Source organism: Plectrocnemia conspersa, unplaced genomic scaffold (genome assembly GCF_051122295.1).
Source record: "Plectrocnemia conspersa isolate PC_06_02 unplaced genomic scaffold, ASM5112229v1 ptg000012l, whole genome shotgun sequence".
In the NCBI taxonomy this organism is placed as follows: Eukaryota; Metazoa; Arthropoda; class Insecta; order Trichoptera; family Polycentropodidae; genus Plectrocnemia; species Plectrocnemia conspersa.
This window is the reverse complement of record NW_028277176.1, coordinates 29625256-29646099: the sequence shown is the minus strand read 5'-3', so window position 1 is coordinate 29646099 and position 20844 is coordinate 29625256. Positions and strand designations below refer to the sequence as shown.

The 20844-nt window shown below is 32.8% G+C and overlaps 3 protein-coding genes across 5 annotated transcripts; 1 reads left to right on the top strand and 2 right to left on the bottom strand.

Annotated features, from left to right (window-relative positions):
• Window positions 1-3420: 3420 nt before the first annotated feature.
• Window positions 3421-6810, bottom strand: Vps50 (vacuolar protein sorting 50). Its single transcript, XM_088200780.1, has 2 exons — window positions 6644-6810; window positions 3421-6580 (listed from the first exon to the last, which is right to left on the bottom strand). The coding sequence occupies exon 2, from the start codon at window positions 6578-6580 to the stop codon at window positions 3743-3745; it is 2838 nt and encodes a 945-aa protein (XP_088056906.1). The 5' UTR covers window positions 6644-6810; the 3' UTR covers window positions 3421-3742.
• A 1246-nt stretch (window positions 6811-8056) lies between these two features.
• On the top strand, window positions 8057-18509 carry LOC148228911 (galectin-5-like). 3 transcript variants are annotated; one of them, XR_015811744.1, is made up of 7 exons: window positions 8057-8217; window positions 8482-8778; window positions 14368-14499; window positions 14575-14674; window positions 14750-14847; window positions 14922-14996; window positions 17948-18509. XR_015811744.1 is itself a non-coding variant. In XM_088200793.1 (7 exons), the coding sequence occupies exons 1-7, from the start codon at window positions 8191-8193 to the stop codon at window positions 18092-18094; spliced, it is 858 nt and encodes a 285-aa protein (XP_088056919.1). In that variant the 5' UTR covers window positions 8057-8190; the 3' UTR covers window positions 18095-18509. The 3 variants fall into 3 exon arrangements, 2 of the variants coding, with proteins under 2 accessions (XP_088056919.1, XP_088056920.1); XM_088200793.1 differs by having other exon boundaries at window positions 14940-14996; XM_088200794.1 differs by lacking the exon at window positions 17948-18509 and having other exon boundaries at window positions 14922-15247.
• On the bottom strand, window positions 18500-19440 carry LOC148228910 (endocuticle structural glycoprotein ABD-4-like). Its single transcript, XM_088200801.1, has 3 exons — window positions 19337-19440; window positions 19026-19164; window positions 18500-18955 (listed from the first exon to the last, which is right to left on the bottom strand). The coding sequence occupies exons 1-3, from the start codon at window positions 19346-19348 to the stop codon at window positions 18669-18671; spliced, it is 438 nt and encodes a 145-aa protein (XP_088056927.1). The 5' UTR covers window positions 19349-19440; the 3' UTR covers window positions 18500-18668.
• Between the last annotated feature and the right edge of the window lie 1404 nt (window positions 19441-20844).

Genomic DNA, 20844 nt, shown 5'->3' with positions numbered 1-20844 from the left:
AGAATGGGGCGGACGCGCGACGGCACGCGTCCGAACCCTTACAAGCTTGCCGGAAGAGAGAGAGCCGTCACAACACCGCTATTTCTGCGCCGACCAGTTTTGGCCATAACAAATCTATATTGGCCCCCATACGGCTCCGGCCCTAGCAATTTACAATTGCGAACTATAACCAGGGGGAGGTATGGGGGCCTTGGCGCTGCTGTTGATTAAATGCTGGCGGCGCAAAAGTAGCAAAGTCGTGACGTATGGTGTGGCGGCGCGGCCTCCAGTGACGCGCGGCGTGCTTCGCTCCAAGCCGAGTGGAACACGTGTAGACCCGGGCGGCGCGTAGGGCTCCAGGGGGCGCGAGAAGAACGGGCATGTCCGGGAGCACCTTTCGGGGCCCTGTGGTGCGTCGGTGCAGCTACACAGGGCGCGCGCGTGACGGGCCCCGAACATGCGGTTCGAGCTCGGAGTCGCGGGGGCGTAGCCCTACGGGTGCGTGACGGGTCACGCGTGGTCCACTCGAGCCTGGTCTACGGCAGCACTTCGGTGGCTTCTCGCTGGAGGCGCGTGGTGGCGCCGGATGCTTCCTGGGTCACGTGGTCGGCGGCGGCGGCGGCTGACGATGGCGGCTCATGGTCGGAGGCGCAGGCCCATCGTCTTGGTGGTCCGCCAGCTCGAGTCCGGATCCAGGGAAGCTCCGGCGGGGTGGCAGCAAGTGGGTTTGCAGCGGCTCGGCTTTTTGTACTGCAGCGGCGTCTGTGTCTGCCATTTTTCGTCTGACTCCATATGTGTGCTCAGGATCACGTCGGAGTCACCAGTTTAGGGACTGTGATGATGGCGGGTGGCAATGAGACACAGATTGAGCCGCTGCAGTAGTATATTTATTTGAGATTGACGGTTTACATTATAAGAATGGGGCGGACGCGCGACGGCACGCGTCCGAACCCTTACAAGCTTGCCGGAAGAGAGAGAGCCGTCACAACACCGCTATTTCTGCGCCGACCAGTTTTGGCCATAACAAATCTATATTGGCCCCCATATTGGTTTATTTATTACAAAATAATTGAAGCGTATTCATATTTTTAGTGTGATATTTGTACATACCTGTCTAAAACAAGTTCCTGGATTTCAACTCCAATGACGTTACTGCAAGACGGAGAGCCGTTTTTATTTCAAGCCTAGACTGGTATCGAGTTTTAATTATTGTGACAAACGAAAATACTTTTTCACACATATATATTTTGTCAAAAATTGGATGAAAAATTTCATTGCTTTATCACTCCCGTTTTTTACAGAGAGCCAAAAATGAGTTCTTGATAATCAATACTCTCATATCGGTAAGAATAACCATCATATTTTAGGGGTGTATTGGTGACGGGTGGCAATGAGACACAGATTGAGCTGCTGCAGTAATATTTATTTAACGGTTAACGGTGTTTACATGGTTAGAATGGGGCGGACGCGCGACGGCACGCGTCCGAACCCTTACAAACTTGCCGGTAGAGAGAGAAAACACGCCACGCAATGCCACTCTAGCGCCGACCAATTTTGGCCATAACACATCTAAATTGGCTCCCATAATATTTTTAAAACATAACGTAAAATCCAAATGCAGCCAAACTATGGAGCAATATGCGACGTCTGTCTGTAATTCTTCGCCCGCTTATTTTCCCCTAATTTCGACTTGACCGAATGAAATTTCTAAGACTATAATTAGATTTGAAACTTTTATTAGGTTATGTTTGGGTTTGAACAGCAAATGGGCGTTTCGCAACTGTCAAATTTCGTTACATAGCCATTTTAGAATAGTGACTCCGCTTCGAATGCTCCGACTTCGACCCCAACTCCGACCCCAACTCCGACCCCCAACTTCGACTTCACAGCCCTAGAATATTCATATAGTTAAAAATTGGACGAATAATTCGATTAAGAACGCTATCTCAAATCTATTCCGAAAATATTTTTTTTAAATATCTTAATTCAGTGAAATTACATCCGAACATACTTTTACCAGTAAAATATATTTTTACAGTGAAATATAATTAATCTGGAAAATGCTAATAAAATTATATGATTTAAACTTTTTCATATGTAGTAATACATACGTTCACATGATTACCATTATTTATTTACATGCGATGTATAAAAGTTACAGTGAATATGTATTTTTCAGTGAAGTTATATTTTCACTAGTGAAGTCCAACTACATATTCACCAGTAGATATATATTTTAATTAACACAAAATGTAATTTAACCGAGAGGCGCTAGTGAAATTATTCGCTGCTCTGAAATCTCTATAAAGCTCAATGTGACAGTTGCGAATTGTTCATTTTCTATTCTAACCCAAACCTAACTTAATAAAAGTTCTAAAACTAATTAAAGTTTTATAACTTTCATTAGGTCAAGTCTAAAATAAAACTAAACCAATTCATCTTTCAGGGGAAAATAAACGGAAGAAGTAAAGACAGACGTCGCATCTCGCATATTGCTCCATGGTTAGTCTGCACTTCCTTACCGACATTACTATGAACTTCTGATATAATAGGGCTGATTAACGTATATTTAAACCGAATTTTGGTCAATAGGAGGACGCAAAAACAATTAATTGAGTGCTGTCGCCGTCGCAGTGGGAACGCTTGGTTATCTAGCGTTCATATTACGACTCATATAATAAAATTACAAATTAAGTGAGGAACATATAAACAGAATTTTGCCCAATAGGAGGGCGCAAAAAACAATTATCACTTCTCAGAAGTCAAAAATCCACGTCAAAAGCAATAGAATCGTGACGGCGATGGCATGATTTTATTGCTTTTGACATGGATTTTTGACTTCTGAAAAGTGATAATTGTTTTTTGCGCTCTTATTTTAGGCAAAATTCGGTTTAGATATGCTTCATTCCATTCTCACTTATTATAAGTCGTAATTTTCCACTGCTAATTTTATTGCTTTTGACTTTGATTCTAAACAGGGACCAGAAAAATGCACGCCATTTAATGAAATGGAAATAATTAAAAAACAACTACTGACTTAGACAACTTTTGTCCCCCCTCTCCCTGGAAAAAGCTGAAATGCCATCCCTGGCTACAAATAAAGATTTTGTTTTATTTAAATAAACATTTATAATTTCATTGTATTGAGTGGGTGCTTTGCGTTTCAATAATATAGAAATTCTCTTATCATTATTTTATAAATGTTTTAATTGAAATTATGATTTGGTGGTCCGTAACGTCAAAAAGTCTGACAATATTTATAAAGGTTTTTGTATCTTTTCTTAATTTATCCTGTTTTAATTACTACATGTCTTATTTTAATTTTTTAATAACTTCTTGTAATTTAGAAAATAGTTGTAAACCAGTAACTTAAACTTAATTTTAATATATGTTTTTATTTAATTTACATTACTTAAAGAAATAAAAATAAAACATCAGGAAGAAATTAAATTAATTTTTTTATTTTTTATTTCAATTATTTTACTCGTAAATTTGAAATATAATAACAAAATTATTTGTAAGTACACGCATAGGAAAATTTACAAGCAAGTTGAGTCAAATTAAATATCTATAGTAAATACATGGTTTGCATAATTGCACATAATTTATAATCATAAACTTATTTCGAAATACATAATCAATACATATTTTAACTAAACTATTAATTAAAATGGACGATAAGTAAACTTTTAAAACATAAATTATATAGTAAAAAGAGGAATATACAAAAATATACTTAAATTATTCAATTAAAAAAATCATCTCACTTGTTTGTGTTATTTTCTTTTCCCTCTATCATTGCAATTAATTCTTGTTTAACTTTTTTACTTTCACAAGAGCAATTCACGAGAGCTGTCAAATGTTTTATCGAATACTCTTTGTGCTCGGACACAAAAGTCTCCAACGAAACCTTCGGTAAATAGTACGCTTTAACATAGACGTCTACATATTCTTGAAACGGAGCCGGTTTAATTCCAGAGATCTTTTCTAATTTGGATAGAAGCTGAGTGTAATCCAATTGCATTAATCCTCTTCCGCTATCCGAACATTTCGAAACGTTCGAAAATCCTTCCACGAGAGTATGAATGATGAATTTAGATACAGCGGACCATAGTGATTTATGAACATCTATGGATATAGGCACTTTTTGGCCGATTTGATCCAAGCGCATAGAAAACACTTGGACTTCTCTAACGATCTGATCGACGTAAGCGCTGTGCTGAGACATTATATTTTTAACTTCCCAGTTGACTTGCGACATCGCGATCAGTATTGATCTAACTTCGAACATTTTAGAAGCGACGCTCATATATATCGGCACGCGTAAGTCTGCTGTAGCGCTTACGGTTTGTTCGTAAAATATTTGTAAGATAATTTTCTGATGCGGTAGTACTAAGTTATCTAAATAAGGCCGGAGATATTCTAGCTGCTTTGATACAAAAATCAGACTTTCCATGGCCGTGAGTCTTTCCGAAAGGCCGTGCAGATTAGCCGAATTTTTAAGATCGATGTTTTGAGAGATTTGCGGACACAGGTATTTAACGTTTCCGCCTTGATTGTCTTCTTCGGGGACCAAAAGCTCTATGTCAGACTCTTCACTGAACGTTATGTTATTACTGATTCTTTTCAAGATCCAATTTAACTTTGACGAATATAGCGTGGATGAGGACACTTTTAAATCGGAAGCGAAAAAGAAATGAACGGAATAAAAATAATAATCAAACATTTGAGTCATCAGCATTATGACTTCGAACGAAACTTGCTTTAAAAACCGACACATTTGTAAGTACTGTCCGAAATCTCTCAAGACCGATATTGTGGTGTTCGTTACGATGACTGGTTCGTAGACGCTCTTTTTCAAAACTCCTTTATTGACGGAGGGCAGCGAATAATTCGCACTGTCGATCCCTGATGGAGTTTCGTCGACAAAATCTCGTTTCAATTCGTCCGGTTCGTCGTCATCGCTCATATCAGTATTTTGATCCTCCGAGTCGTTATCGAACTCGTTCTCCATTATGTCTTCGTCGATTACTTCAGAGTTCCGATATATATAAAATGGACTGTGTTTACAATTTCCCGTGAAATATCTACCAATGTAAATACTATCGGACGGTGCAGAAGAACCAGCGTCGGAAGAATGTGTTTTAAAGGAATTAGGCGTATCCCTACTTTTTACCGTAGTAATATTTTCTAAAGAGGCTTTGATATGTCGTTTTAATTTATCAAACTCTTGTAGGTGCATAACGTTGAACGACGATTTAACCGGACACATCTCCCAACCGTCGTTTTCCAAAAATATTCGCAACACTTCCATGCGCCCTGCATGATAGTTTTTTATATAAGTAACGGTGTGAACTTTAATAAAACTCTGAAGATTCTCGGACGTATCTCCACAAAACTCTTCACCGACCGATATTAACCTCTTAAGTATTCCCAATACCCTGATGAATTTCTCGAATGAATATTGCGATAAATCTGATTCTGTTAAATAAGTAGATATTTTCATTTGAACATCTTGCCAAATTCTCAATAACCCACTCTTGAGTTTTTCTTTCACATATTCCTTATTGATGTTTACTTCAAAGTCTGATATAGTTTTTGTGTATTCAAAAGTGTTTAATAAATACTCGTCTTGTTTATCGTGCCAGCTCACAACTTGATAATAACTAAGCATAATCCACCACAAATTATCGCATAGATCTAGCAAGCAGGAAATCGCACTGATATCTTTGACGCCAGTGCATAGTTCTTTGAATTTAACGGACTCGCCCGAATTTTCAATCTGATTCTTTTGATGCGCTTTCATAGCTTCTATAGCAGTGTTATTAATCGCGGACGAAAAATGCATATGCAACTGATCCATGGCGACCTGAGTTTTATTCAATAATAAATACGCCTTCTGCAACTTCGTGAACGTCTCGGTGTCAAAGTTGTAACAAATATCTGCTAAAACTACGTCTAATTGTTCTTCGGCTAACTCTAAAGTGTCTTGCAATTTTTGTGTCAACGCAGCTACGCATTTAAAATGTCTATGTTCGGCCGCCGCTTTCTGTCCGGCCAAGACTAATCTAACGGCCGCTTCGTATTCCCTATTTCTAACCAAATATTGCACTTCGTCCTCCGCTTGTCTCAGATTGCGTATCGTATTGAGCGACTTCAACAAGCTTTGCACTATCTGCTTTTTCCTAAAGTTTGCCAATATAGCAAAAGTGGAAACTGTGAGATTCGACTTTGCTATTTTCAACTCTTGCCTTCCTAATCTACATACTTTGACTATCTCCTGTAACTGCTGTTGGATTGTCGTTATTTCAAGAAACTCCTTATCGCACGCGTCTCTTTTTTGCGTAATTAAATGCAAAGCCTTACTAGAAACTACCTGTTGTTGTCTTTTTAATTTTATGAACATCTCTTCAATCGCCGTGCAGTCGGACTGTGTTGGTGCTTTTTCGAGAATATATCTTTTAGGATCTAAATTTTCAGAATTTGAAAAATAAAATTGGTCTATTTCCTTAAAAACCTCCATATCAGCAAGACTATTTTCGTTGATGGTCGTTCTGCTGTTGACGCTTATAGATGATCTTGCTTGCGAATTATTATCCATCTGATAACAAAAATGAATCATTTATACACCCAAGTAAAAAATATGTTCAATTGTATTACAAACCTTGATATTTTGTTTAAACTAACGGTATGTCGACTTCGTAAATAATTATCCATATATCATAATACGGGCATGTGAAAATGTATTTTATTGTCGTTAATAGATAGCAGCTTGACTCGCGTCGAACGTACTATTGTGACAGCTGACAGTTGCCTTTTTATTCTGTAAGTGGTCTTATCAATAATAATGTTGACCATTTATATTTACCGATTTTGTAAATATCATGGATTGAAAATAATAATTATTTTTATATAAATTACAGAAATGAATTTAAAATTTTATTTTATTCTTTCAGACAATAAAATCAACTCTTTATAATAACAATTATTATAATAAAAATATAAATTATGCGTTCATCGAAGGCGGCAGTAGTTGGCAATTATTAATTATTAAGAAGAGAATAATTAAAAATAAAAACGTTAATCAATTAAATGTGTGGTTTTCATCGAATTATTTGAGAACATTCGATGACAATTGACGCATTTGGGAAGAAATACTACATCACGTATGATATTTTTAAATCTATATTTTATAAAAGCGGAATCATATCTTGAAATTAATAAAAAAACATATTTTATCTAATAAGAAGAAAATAATCCTAACAAAGAATAGTTACATAATCACTTTCTAATGATTTAGAAGAAGAAGATTGGTAGTTCATTTTCAATTTTTAAAAAGTCACTATGAAAAATTTTGAGAGTACCGATTCCAAAGACAGTTTGCTGTCTGTTTGCTAATACATCAAAAATTCGTACTGCAATAGCGCATCGGCATTCTTTTTGTGAATTCATTGTTCAGGTATATGCAAGGGAGAAGCGATACATGCGCGTAAGAATGTTCGTTGTCTTACTTGTTCTTGTTGAACCGGTAATGTTTGTTTCAAGGTTTTTCGTCTATGCAATGGCGTAGCTAGGATATGTGCCGCATACATTTTTTTTGGGGGTCATAAAAACAGCATTTCTTAAAATAATTTATTGGTTATTGTTAAGCTCTTGCTATTGCTGTATATATATAGTGCCACCCGAGGTGTCTATGTCACATCCGGCTATAAAAAGAAATACAATTATAAACAAGTTATATAAAACCAAAATAATTTTGTAACAATTTACAAATATATTGTTTATATCTGAGACTGTTTTGGCTGCCAACAACGTAATCCGTCCAAACTCTGTGATTACCCAACACAACGATGCTGACAATATACTAAAAATGTGTCAATCTGTTTTTTATATTTTTTTGATCTCCAAATTTTCCCATCGCCATTTATTTCCACCCAAAACATCCGGTTTATTTCCCGGAAAATTAACTTTGTTGAAAGTAACGTGGATAACAATATAATATTACAATTTGAAAAAATTCTATTAAGCCATATTCGAATTAAAAGCGCAATTATTAATTTTGTAATACGGCAACACTGATATGACGTTAGTCAGTCGCTCGGTATGAGGTGTTGGTTTTCCGCCATCGGCTGTATTGCGTTTCGTTGCACAAGAGTGCGCATCTAATTGCTAATTTTGTTTGAAACCGAGCGAACGATCCAACTTCCAACCATGGCGCAGCAGCCCGTGTACAATCCCGTGAGTTTTTCGTTTCATCCGCATGCAAACATATTAGGCAATTATCACAATCATTCTCACAGAATTTCCACTAATGTCTGATGTAATTTACTCGCGTCGCGTATCTTTCGTATCGATACGAACGACACGAACGCGATTAGAGAGTGTTAATTTTTAACGCCAATTACGGAATGTAAACAATGATCTAGAATGCTGCATTGTTTACATTCGGATCTTTACGCAAACATTTGATTAAATTACATAATACGTCTTTATGTTTCACAGCAAATACCATATTTGGGCGCGATATCCGGAGGACTCCAACCGGGTAAGATGATAACCATTGACGGATTCGCGCCTCATCATTCGCAAAGGTTCGCCATAAACATCCAATGCGGCCCGGGAGTGAACCCCCGCGACGATATAGCCCTGCACGTCAACGTGAGGTTTCCGGAGATGTGCGTTGTGCGCAATCACTTGCAGGGAATGGCTTGGGGCAACGAAGACTGCGGCGGTGGAATGCCCATAACTGCGGGAAACACGTTCCAAGTTATCCTACTATGTGAACACAACGTTTTCAAGGTTAAAAATCTTGCTTAATTATATTTCAGCTTTTTTAATATTTCTATTTCTATTGTAGTATTTCATTAAATGACATGGCAAACTCTGGCCAAATTTGAGGGAGTCCCTGTTTAGAATCCGATAATAATATTTTCAATTCGGTTTTAATATACTTCAATCAATACTTTCATATTAGAAGTCTATAGCAATATTGATAAGGATAGTTATCATATTTTTAAAACACATCTGTACTTCTACGTTTATTTTCCCTGAGAGATGAGTTAGCTTAGTTTGTATTTTAGACTTGAGCTAATGAAAGTTCTAAAACTAATTACTTTTAGAACTTTCATTAGGTTAGGTTTGGGTTTGAACAGGAAATGGACGTTTAGCAACTGTCAAATTGAGTTTCATTTTAAAGCAGCATATAATTTACTAGCGCCTATCAGCTAAATTATATTTTCGCTAGTAAAAATATAAGTCTATTTGAACTTCACTGAAAAATACATATTCACTGTAACATCGCATATAAATAAATAATGATAAGTATAAAAATGTAGAAATCACTACATATGGAAAAATTTAAATAATATAATTTTACTAACACCTGCCAGATAAATTATATTTTCCCTGGTAAAAATATATATTTGACGGTGAAAATGTATTCCGATATAATTTCGCTGAAATTACATATTTTTAAAATTTGCATTGACATTTTCCCTTTCAAATTAGTACCGTTAAATATACGCTACTGTGCAAAAAAGTAAGCGTGAAAGTTTAATTATTATTATTTATTTAGTATTTACTTGAACACATTTCGAGCACATTTTTAAATACTTTTTGTATTATATTACTTAGAACTTTTAACCAATTTTCTTACAGTATTTTAGTGCCACCAATAAGTGCTTGATTATATTGAAATCGTGGATTTATAGCATCTAAAAACAAATTTTCATTCGGTTTCTCGCTTATAAATATCTAAAATATTTTTTTATCGCTTTGGCTGTGTATTCAAATATTGTTTCGCATCTAATTACCCTTCGATTATGAACATATCCCTAGCTCCAGATGCCGAAAAATTAACACCAAATGCCCTTTACACTACAAAGACTTTTTCAAAAGTTTTTCGGAAATTCGAAGCCATTTTCAGTAAATTAGTCAATATTTATGTGATATTTTTGCAGTATGTACGTACGAATCAGGCGCGTGTGGTGAGATATCCTCCCTTTGGCTCGCTCACACAAAGTATCGGACACCCAAATAGCATGTCCCCGCTTCACCGTGTTATTGGGGGGTCTACTGTATATGCATCGTAATCAATATTTTACAACTTAATCAGTTCCTTAAAATTGATGATTGACTTATTTTGAAATTTTCCATTGGCTTCTTCACAATGTGTTATGACTTGAATGTAAATTTATTTGTGTATCTGATCATTTCACCGAATAAACCGTACCTTAATTGCTAAAACTTTTTCAGTGGTTGCATTGTTAAAACTCTACTAAACTTTGATCAGATACCTTTCCACCATATTAGATTTTATTAGTTATAATTTGCTTTAAATCATACTACAAACAACTTGAGCTTAACGTCCATCGATAAATATTCTGTTTGATATGTTATCTCAGACATTCGCCATTATATTTTAGGTCATAAATACGTTTCAGTTTTATCTGATTTCTCTTTTTAATCATATCACAATCAGAAAACATGCTAACAAGAAGCAACCGCCAATCGACACATTTAGTGCTATTAGAATGACAAATTCTAAAATGAATCACCAAATAAATTCATTGGACCATATGCAATTTATATGACAAAATTTCCTGTATTTAGATTCTAGAATATTCTCGGACTTTCTAGAATCAAGAATGCTTTCAAAGGTTTTATATTTATCTCGGAGATTCTAGAAGGAACATTAGCTTAAAATTTAGGGAAATAAATGAGAATGTTCAAGAAATCGACTCAAATCACTAATTTTATCAGTATAAAATGATTAGTATGATAAATATCTATCGTCTTGAAAAGTATTTGCTTTATATATTAATTTACGTTTATTTACTCTATGAATAAAAATTGACATACATTTGAATATTGCGATTGAAAAAAAAATTTCTGTCGTAATTTAACTTAGTTCAGGACTCAAAGTCTTAGCTTAGGTAGATAAACAAATTACCCAATTCTCGATAATCGGGACACTATTGAAATAATAATTCTAGACTCGCTACTGGTCGATTTTATACAGGCCACTGTCGTACTTGCACATACACACATGCAATTGGGCGTGTCCTTTTTCGCCACGTGAAATATGAATTGAAAGGAATTTAAAAACAATAATATATCAAATGTTTTGATTTGTATTGGTACATATATGTGTTAAAGTTATTGTTATGTTAGTAGTCATTGTATTCACTGTTGTGAGCTTTGGTTAAAACATAAATGACTGGATAACAGGAAAGTACTAAATTATTTTAACAGTAGTCTTCCTATGTGGGTCGCATAAGATCAAAATTAAAATCATAAAATTTGTTTAATTTATAGTTTAAAATAATATTTACAAAGAAACTCAATATTAATAAATTTAAAAAAATACTGTTTTTGAGGATTAGTTGACGAAATACATTTATTTTGTTTCCATCGGGGCTTTGGAGTCGTTTAGAATTTTACTGACTGACTTTATCTTATGGTCTGATTCCAATTTTAATAAGATTTTTTTAGCCAGCATATAAATGATTGCAATAACAAATTATATCAATGATTTTAAAATTATAAAAAATTTAAAATTAAGCAAAAATGGGCCACGACTATCTGATTTACCTTTATTGACTTATCATAATGATATGTATAATAAAGTAAGTATATAAATTAAATTTACTTATCAAATAAATATAAATTGTACTTTCCTGATATTGGGGGTCAAAATTACTCTTAAAAAATATTTATTTATATAAAAGTATATTTTCGTTAAAAATTAACTGCCTCGTACCAAAACAAGCCATATAATTCCTGCAGGAATCTGTTTTGTTGTGCGAGGAATATTCAAAAAACAGGAATGAAATTATACAAATATTTCTATAGTTGAAAATCGGGCGAATGATTCGAATATTTGGTTGAGAACCCTAAACAGAATTCAGAACAGTGAACACCCCATGAATAATCTATTTAAAAAATGTAATTTATAATTGTATATACATAAATAAAATGTATAAACAAATGAATTAATATTTTTTAAATAAATTTGGCCCCCGATAAGAGGAACGTACCGAAAAAAAAAATTATTTATATCAAATTTTGTTACTTGTTTATTATCTCAGCGCCACACTCAAATTTGACAGTTGCGAAACGTCCATTTGCTGTTCAAATCCAAATCTAACCTGAACAAATGAACCATTATACCGTTATTATATTCGTTTAGGTTAGGTTTTGGTTTGAACAGCAAATTTCAAAAGTTTCACAACTGTTAAATTTGAGCGGGGCGCCGTGAAAATAAACAAGTATGTAACAAAATCAATGCACTTCATCAACTAATCCTCAAAACCAGCATTTTTTATTTTTAATTCAAATATTCAGTTTCTTTGTAAAGATTTTTTATAGTAAAAATAAAATTAACACATTGTTGTCGGGTGATTTCGCGCATTGTCTTAAGCCTGGCGCGGGCCATTTTTTAGCAGCCGCGGAATTTTTCGGAAACGAAGAATTTCCGCGTTTTTTTTCGGAAACTCGCCACAACTTTTATACTATACAATATAAAATTATGAAATTTTAAACACAGACTTACCATAAACAGTACTATCAAATGAAGAAGAAACTGGAGGTTGACAGTTTTATATTTACTGGAAACTTGCGTTTATTTTGCACATAAAAGTACTATAAAAATGTATGTAATAAAAAATCGAATTAAACACTAAATAAAACTAAAATATGTCACAATTTGTTTTTATGAATAGTTTTTCAAGGTATGATATCTCTAAAAACACGTACCGCTTTGTAGAGGTATGTCAAAAGGTACATAGCCACACTTTTGGTCCAATCATCAATAATCAGAAAATTCATCGTCATATTTATTTTCATCGGGGGAAAACATTTCGGGGTGTAAAACTATTTTTTAGAGACAACCGAACGACGGAACATTTACGCGTAACTGTAATGATGTATTTTTTTTTATAACAAGTCACAGATGTCGCAATGACCGTTGCTTGTTATCTACCCTAGGTCAAGTTTCATTGGAATTTGTTTTGTTTTCTCACTCCCGACCATCCCTTCTTTTACATCAGGTAGAAAGTAATTCCTCGAAGCATCTTGAATAGAATTGAACATAATGGAAGATATTTGGGATAACAGGAACTTTTTATAGTTCGTTATTTAATTTTTTGTACGGTATAAAAATTCGATATCAAAATTAGTACAATACTTGGTGGAACTGTAATAAATCCGACGACGAATAAAATAATGTCTTTATTAAATATCAAAGCAGTGACATCTAGCTGCTGACAACAAAAATAAATGCAGTTAAAATTACACGGATAAACACGTGAGCCGACTTCTAGCAACAGACTACCAAAAACGGATTTTTACGGGTCCCGCAATCCAGCAGCAGTACCGCAAAAACGGAAAAATCCGTGTCCCGATAACAATGTGTTAATTTTATGATTTTGATCTTATGTGACCCATAGATTGAAAACCATTGATGAAATAATTTGAAAATACATAGAAGTCAAAACATTTTCTAAATTTTAGTGTTTTTTTTATTTCTTTTGATTCAAAAGTTATCATATTTTTTTGTTATAACTATGTTATGCAAAGTTCTTGCGAAACCGCCGATTTCACATATCACGCAATCAATAAATGACCCATCGGTTGGTCAAGTGCTAAGATGACTTGCGCATTCATCAAATTATTGGTGTAAAATCGACCAATACCCTAGATTCTGTCAAAGAAACATTTACCAAATTTAAACGAAATATTACTGATTAAGTCAATTAAATTATTTGAAATAATTTACTACAGATATATTTACAATTACTGTTCTAGTAAATCTCGGCAGACTGACGGGTAGGTTTTAATCCTACACGATCTACAGTTCCTCTCGACCATAGTGACTAAATCCCTTGCTATGGGAGTTTAAGTGGATATGTTGTAACATTCATAAGAATACACATTCACTGTAGTGAATGTGCATTTTTCAGTGAAATTATATTTTCACTAGTAAAAATATAATTTCTCCAACTGCTTCAGTGAAATTGTATTCGAATACATTTTCACCAGTAGTGAAAATATAATTTGGTTCATATAAGCGCTAATAAAATGATGTGCTGCTCTCAAATAAAGGTTGCAAACCTGTTCAAACCCAAACCTAATTTTAGTTTTAGAATTTTTATTATCTCAAGTTAGGTTTGGTTAGTTCTGTTACAGTTCTTCAATGGCAGTAGCCTTTCAGCTTCTTTCTACACTGTCACTGTTCATTGATATGTTCAATGTCAGCTATGAGATGCTAAATAATAAAAGTGATTTTCGATTCAAAAAATATTTTAGTTCAAGTTTAGTCAATTAACAATATGAACTAATAGGTGATATAATCAAAGTTAATTAATAAATTATTTTGGTTCTTTACAGTTGGCATTTAACGGCTCTCATTTCGCTGAATTCACCCATCGTTTGCCATTCCAAAGAGCCTCACACATTACAATCGACGGTGACGTTACCGTGTCGATGATCCAATTTCAAGGAGGTAACCCAAATTATCAGGTTAGTGTGAATCAGCTTCTTTATTACAATAGTTATGTTTGCTGATAATTATATATAAAAATCTTAACATTTCAGCCGAGCTCTTGGGGAGCTACTGCACCCGGAATGGGAATGCCCATGGCTGGTATGGGGGGACCGCCTGCTTATGGTCCTCCACCGCCGTACTCGGAGCAAAGTAATTCAAATTGAGTACATATCAATTTAAATATATATTAGATTGCCATTAATGTTATATGTTGAATTTTTACAGCATTTGCGCAATCTCAGGCAGCATTTAGCTATGCTCCTCCGCCACAATCCGGAGGCTATCAACCGTTCCCTCAAACAGGATATCAGCCGCCACCGCAGGTGTTTTTCTACTGAATTGAATGAACATTACACATTTCTAAAACTGCATTGCACTAATGTGATACATGATTTAGTTTTAAAAATGCTTCCAGATGCCGCTCTACGGCAACCCGGGAAGTGCCTTCAATCCCAACATGCCACCGACACAGGTTACTTTCAAATAAACGAATTCCATCACCGTCATTATAGTCATTATGATGCGAGCGACGAATCGGCGGCCAATAACTTTAATAAATGTTCATATAGATCAAACTTAATGTCCTAAATATTATGATTAACTAACTAACGTTTTTGTACATACAGACTTGCTCGATGTTATGAATTATGCCAATATACAGTAGTGATTTATGTGAATCGTTTTTTTCTTTTCAAATTGTGTATAATAAAAATTGAAACTTAACACATTTGGGTTTCTTTTCAAAATTTCCGTTGTATAGATAGACTCCTATATTGATGGTCGCTCATAATCCATATTAGGCTTTAAGTGCATCGTTTATAAAGTATTGATAACTTTAGCTGGAGTTTGTTTGTATTTAAAGTGCATGTAAAAAGGGTCGGCGATTTTTTTGTGCTTGTCGGACACATTCGACTTATTTTCAATCAATAAATATTCTTAACCTTTTGATTGCCGAAATTCAATACAGACTTTTTTTAAATTTTATTTACGTAATTCTATTTAAAATTATAAATATAATACGTATAGATTTAGAAAAATATAATAAATTTTAAAAGAACAAATAAGAAGCACAGTAAAAGGAAAACAATTATATAATGATATGATATGTGTATTATTTAATGACTTAATTTTATTTTTAAATATTTTTTGAATTTCTTTTATATTATTTCTAGTTGTCTTTTGGTAAATCATAAAGGTTTTAAATGCAGTATATTTTAAAGAATTTGTGCCAAACTTCACAGAAAATGCTTGAGTTATGTGTAAATCATCAGCAGATCTGATTTCATAATTATGTAGCTGCTTTCTGAATTTAAATTTTGTATACCTAATCGATTTTCTCTAGCATTTTTTTGGTTGCCATTATTAGTTCATATTTTGGTAGAATAATTATAGGCAAAATTTTAGTCTTTGCCACTTTGACAAAAATTGTCGGATCCGACGGTATCATTAAAGAACGAACAGGATATATTTAAAATGGGTTGTATGGTATTTTTTTTCAGGGGTAAATAAGTTTTTTATTTATTATGTAATACATTTAGGCATCGAAAGGGTTAAATGTGTTTTATTAGTTTTACTAATGCAGTATAATTTTTTTGGATATGTTAATCATTCATTTTTGATGCGCATCGAAAAAATTTGACTCCGAAATTTAAAAATCTGTTTATCTAGATTTCAGCGAAATATTACCAGAAATTTAAATTTAAAAATACCAAATTTTTAGATTTCTGGTAGTTATCTATTTTTTGTAACCAAAAGTCTGATGGAATTTTACTCATAAATTTATTATTGTCTGAGAGACTACCAGCCAAGTTTTGGTTAACCCTTTAAACGCCAGCGACTTTTTAGTGTGTCACCTGTTATTTTTCTTTACGGGTCAGTATCTCTTTCCAAAAATAAATATAAAATACTTGGTTTACTGATATTATATATGAAGCTACTACAATATTCTTTAATAATTAAAAAAATATAATTTGTAAATAATTCGTTAGCTTGTTTAAAAAAAAAATATAAGACACAACCATGAGTCGCTGGCGTTTAAGTGGTTAAAGACTATAGATTGCCGACTTCTACTGTACTTTTTGCCACAAAGATATTGAGCACATATTACATTGATTTATTACTAAGTTTTGGACATATTTGAATTACAGATAATTATATTTCATTAAATACATATCATTTTTTTTTTAATATAACTGACTATTTATAAAAACTACAATTACAGACCCAATAAATATATCAACAATTGAATTTAATGTATTAAAAATATTTTATATTTTTACTGAGCAATTTCATAATAGCAATAAATTAAATGATCAGTAACCTTTTGACAAACGGTCAGTAATACTGTAATTACCGCTATTAACCATTACTAAATCTATTTTTTTATTATATATTATGCATAGTAACATTTTAAAATGTGATGTGATTTTTGTGACATTAAATGGTCAGTAATATTATTAAAATATAATTAGTTAATAATCATAAACATAAAACTTGGTTATAAACAGTCAGTAAAACTGATGGTATCTACTAAACAAATATTTTTTTTCCTTACATACTTACAATTCTATTTTTGTATAAAAATATTTGATATTTTTATGGAGCCATTTCATAATAGCAACAAATTTAATGACATAATATATAATCGGTAATTTTGTTATAAACGGCTAATAACTACTTGATAAACAATACCAAGTTTAATTTATATTTGATATTTACAAAGCTATTTTATAATGCCAACCAATTAAATACATAATAAATGACCAGTAAAGTTGCGATTGCTGCTATTAAACGGCAACAATATTTAAACTAATTCATTTTTTCATTACACTTATAGTTCAATATATTAATATTTTGATAATAATTATATGTGATTTTAAAGTCGATTTCGAAAGAGTTATTTCATAATACATAATATCAAACAATGCATATTATTATCGTTCTCTGTTAAAATATCATCATTTGGTTAACACGTTTAATTTAAAAACAATATTTAATATAAAGTAACATACCCTTCAATATCTATTATATTTAACAACTGCGTATTAAAACCACTGACCATATAAATACGGGCTTTTCATAAAGTATATTATCGGTCTGTATTAAAATACCAATATACAGGACATAAAATATAGCTAACCATTCAATTGAAACATAACATTTACTGACTGTTAAACAACCAAGTATTTATTATTTAATTGAATAACTAACCCAATCAATACAGACATTTTAAATATGTATTCTATCCATATAAAATATACAGTTAATTAAATTAAAATTAATACCTAATCATCTAATATCTCCTTATTAACATATATTTTTTATTACTAGAAAATGTATGTTTATTGATTAAATAGATATGTAGCATATAGCATGTTTCTTTATTGCTTATAATAATTAATGCATGCGTGTTTATTTCTTTAGTACACGGAGACTTCATCGCAGAGTACAGGTGTTAAGGTTTTAAAGTACGGACTTCCGTTAGCTGCTGTAGGTTTGGGCGCCTATGCTCTCGGAGGCGGATTCTCTCACTCTCATTCTTCTTCAGACGATGATGACTGGTTGGGATGAAAGCGTTCTAATATAACTTACTTCAAAGCTTGATTTTTTATTTTATCTTACCAAAAAATAGTTGTAATAGTTGAGCCATTATTATTTTATTTATCTCGAATATATTGTTGTTTTAAAATATGCACATCTGTTTATATTTATATATTATATATAATTAGAGCAATCCAATTATATGCATGAGCTTTTAATTGTTACCTTTAATTGTATTGTTAACTTCTGTTGCTTTAATATTAATTTTATTGATTCTATGGTTGCCAAAATCTGATATTATATAAATTCGGCTTCAAAGGCAATTTGATATTTAGATAGTTACCTTAAAAGGATCAGCAACTATAGGGTTAATAAAGACATAAAATATAATGTACATTCTCACATGTCGATAACACTGAATATAAATCATGATTCTTTAACAATATGAAAATAATTTTATTGAACACATTTATACAACAAATAAAAAATATGTATATACATTATATAAATTAGATAGAAATTTGTTCACAGTCGAGAGAAAAAACAGGTAAGATTAAGTGTGAGGGGGTAGTGAAGGAGAGACAGTAGTTATTGTTTTGGAAATTTATTTAGGAACATCTAAGAAAGACGACTCTTGATACTGATCAGCCGGATCTGGTTTCTTGGTCGCCAAATAATCCAAAGCCTTCTGGATCGCCTTTGGAATTGGCGGTGGAGTCGGAATGTGCGTTCCGACCGGAATGAAGCCCCTCTCGTCAGCTGTGTAATGCACCTGGATTATTTCTCCTTCCGGAGACACATATTGGTATTGCCCTTCAGCTAACTGAGTTTCAGATCCTGGCTCGTCAGCATTCTTTACGATTCCTTGCTCTTCGTGATAAATGCCATTAGCTGTAATTAAAATTTTAAATTAATAAAACATTTATATATAAGTACATATTTATTACAATGTTAAATTTACCTGTTTCAATGACGAATTTATAATCTCTGGCTTTATTGTCTCCTACTACCTTCTGCTCTTTTCTTATGATTGGTATTTGTCCATAATGTTCATCAGCCGTGCAGAAACTCAACACAGCAATAAAGCCGATGAGAAAAATCTAAGAAAACATCGATGAATAATGCTTAAAAAATATATTTTAATCACTATATTTAGAATTTCTTCTAAAATATCACTGATATTATATATTTTAATAATTTCACTTCACATAAGTACACAATTGGAAACACTTTTATGTATATACTTATATATTAGGTTTGATAGAGACTCACAAGGGACTTCATCTTTCGATGTCACCTCTTGCACTGATGCTGCAGGAATGACCGTTTTGCAATGGCCGATTGACCTTTTATATATTATGAATGTTAATATGTGGACACGCAACTCGTATGGCATTTCAATTTATCAATTCCTATCAAAGAAGTAAGCCTTCAAAGTCTACGAGAGTCTCATAAATCTCCGAATTGACTTGCGCAAATAACATTTTGTATATGTTGAACTTAATGAGAATAGAAAATTAAAACATTCATCAAATATGCCAAAAAAATTATAAATCCGATACTTCTCTATTTTTTGTGTGCCGAGTGATAAAATATAGATCATCTGTAAGACTATAAGCTCTTATGAATATGGAAATCTTTTAAATAAGTACAAAGTCTATATATAAATGTAAATCTACTGCTGCAGCTTGATACAAAAATGTCAATTCGGTATTTATAAAAGAAGACAAGATAAAAAGTTTAATATATGTACTTCTCAATTTCATACGAAATACATTAAGTAGCAAAAACTGATAATAAGAGAAGCATTCGTCTTGTCTCATATAACTTTAAGGTGAAAAAGCAAATCTCCATGGATCAATGGGAATCAGGATAGGTATAAACTATGATGAACTTTGAGGAGGTTTGCCCTTCTTTATCCTCATTAAGCAAAAATTATATTTTTTGAGCTTCTGTAGCAATTTCTCCGAAAAAAAATTTCGGAGACAATGGCCTTTGAACAAAAATTTTCGAAATTGCATATTTTTTCTTTCAGCGGCAATTTGTCCTCAAGCAAAAATTCCGAGATAGCCTTTTACAAAAAAAATTAATTTCCGAATTGACCTATTTTTAGCTTCTGTAGCAATCAGTCCTTTTTTTATTCTACTTGGACCAAAAATTTCCCTGATGACCTTTTTATTTTCAGTGTCCTCCTTTGATATTTTCAAAATCTGATCACCTTATTTTCAATATAAGGTGACCTGACGTCCTCCTATTATAAGGCTACAGAACCTTTAAGTTTAGATTGCAATGTAAAATCTGCTTGGATTCTAAGAATTAATTACCACTAGCAGAAGAAGTCTTTTTGTCCTAGTTTGTAAGGTTATAGTGCATTTTCGTTATTATTGTGTCAGTCATCGCCAGGCAGGGCATAAACGAAGATGTCGAATTTTTTTTAGTAACATATTTTTTATTCCAGTGTAAAAGATTATTTAACGCGTATGAAGCATAACTTGAGTTCAATACTGTCAAGTTTTTAAGAATGTAAACTTTGATTTGCTACCAAATAAACTACTTTTACGTTTCTGACACCCATAATATAAACTTCAAAATTTAGAAATTGAGTCTCTTGAGCTTTTTTATTTATTAAATAAAGTTTTGATTTTTTAAATATTTTGTTATGTTGTATTACAATTTTGTATATTGTATACAATATATTTTAATATTAGCATACATTTAATTATTATTTATTGAGTAAAATTAACGTGTTGCAAATAGCACCTTTTAAATTAGGGATAAGA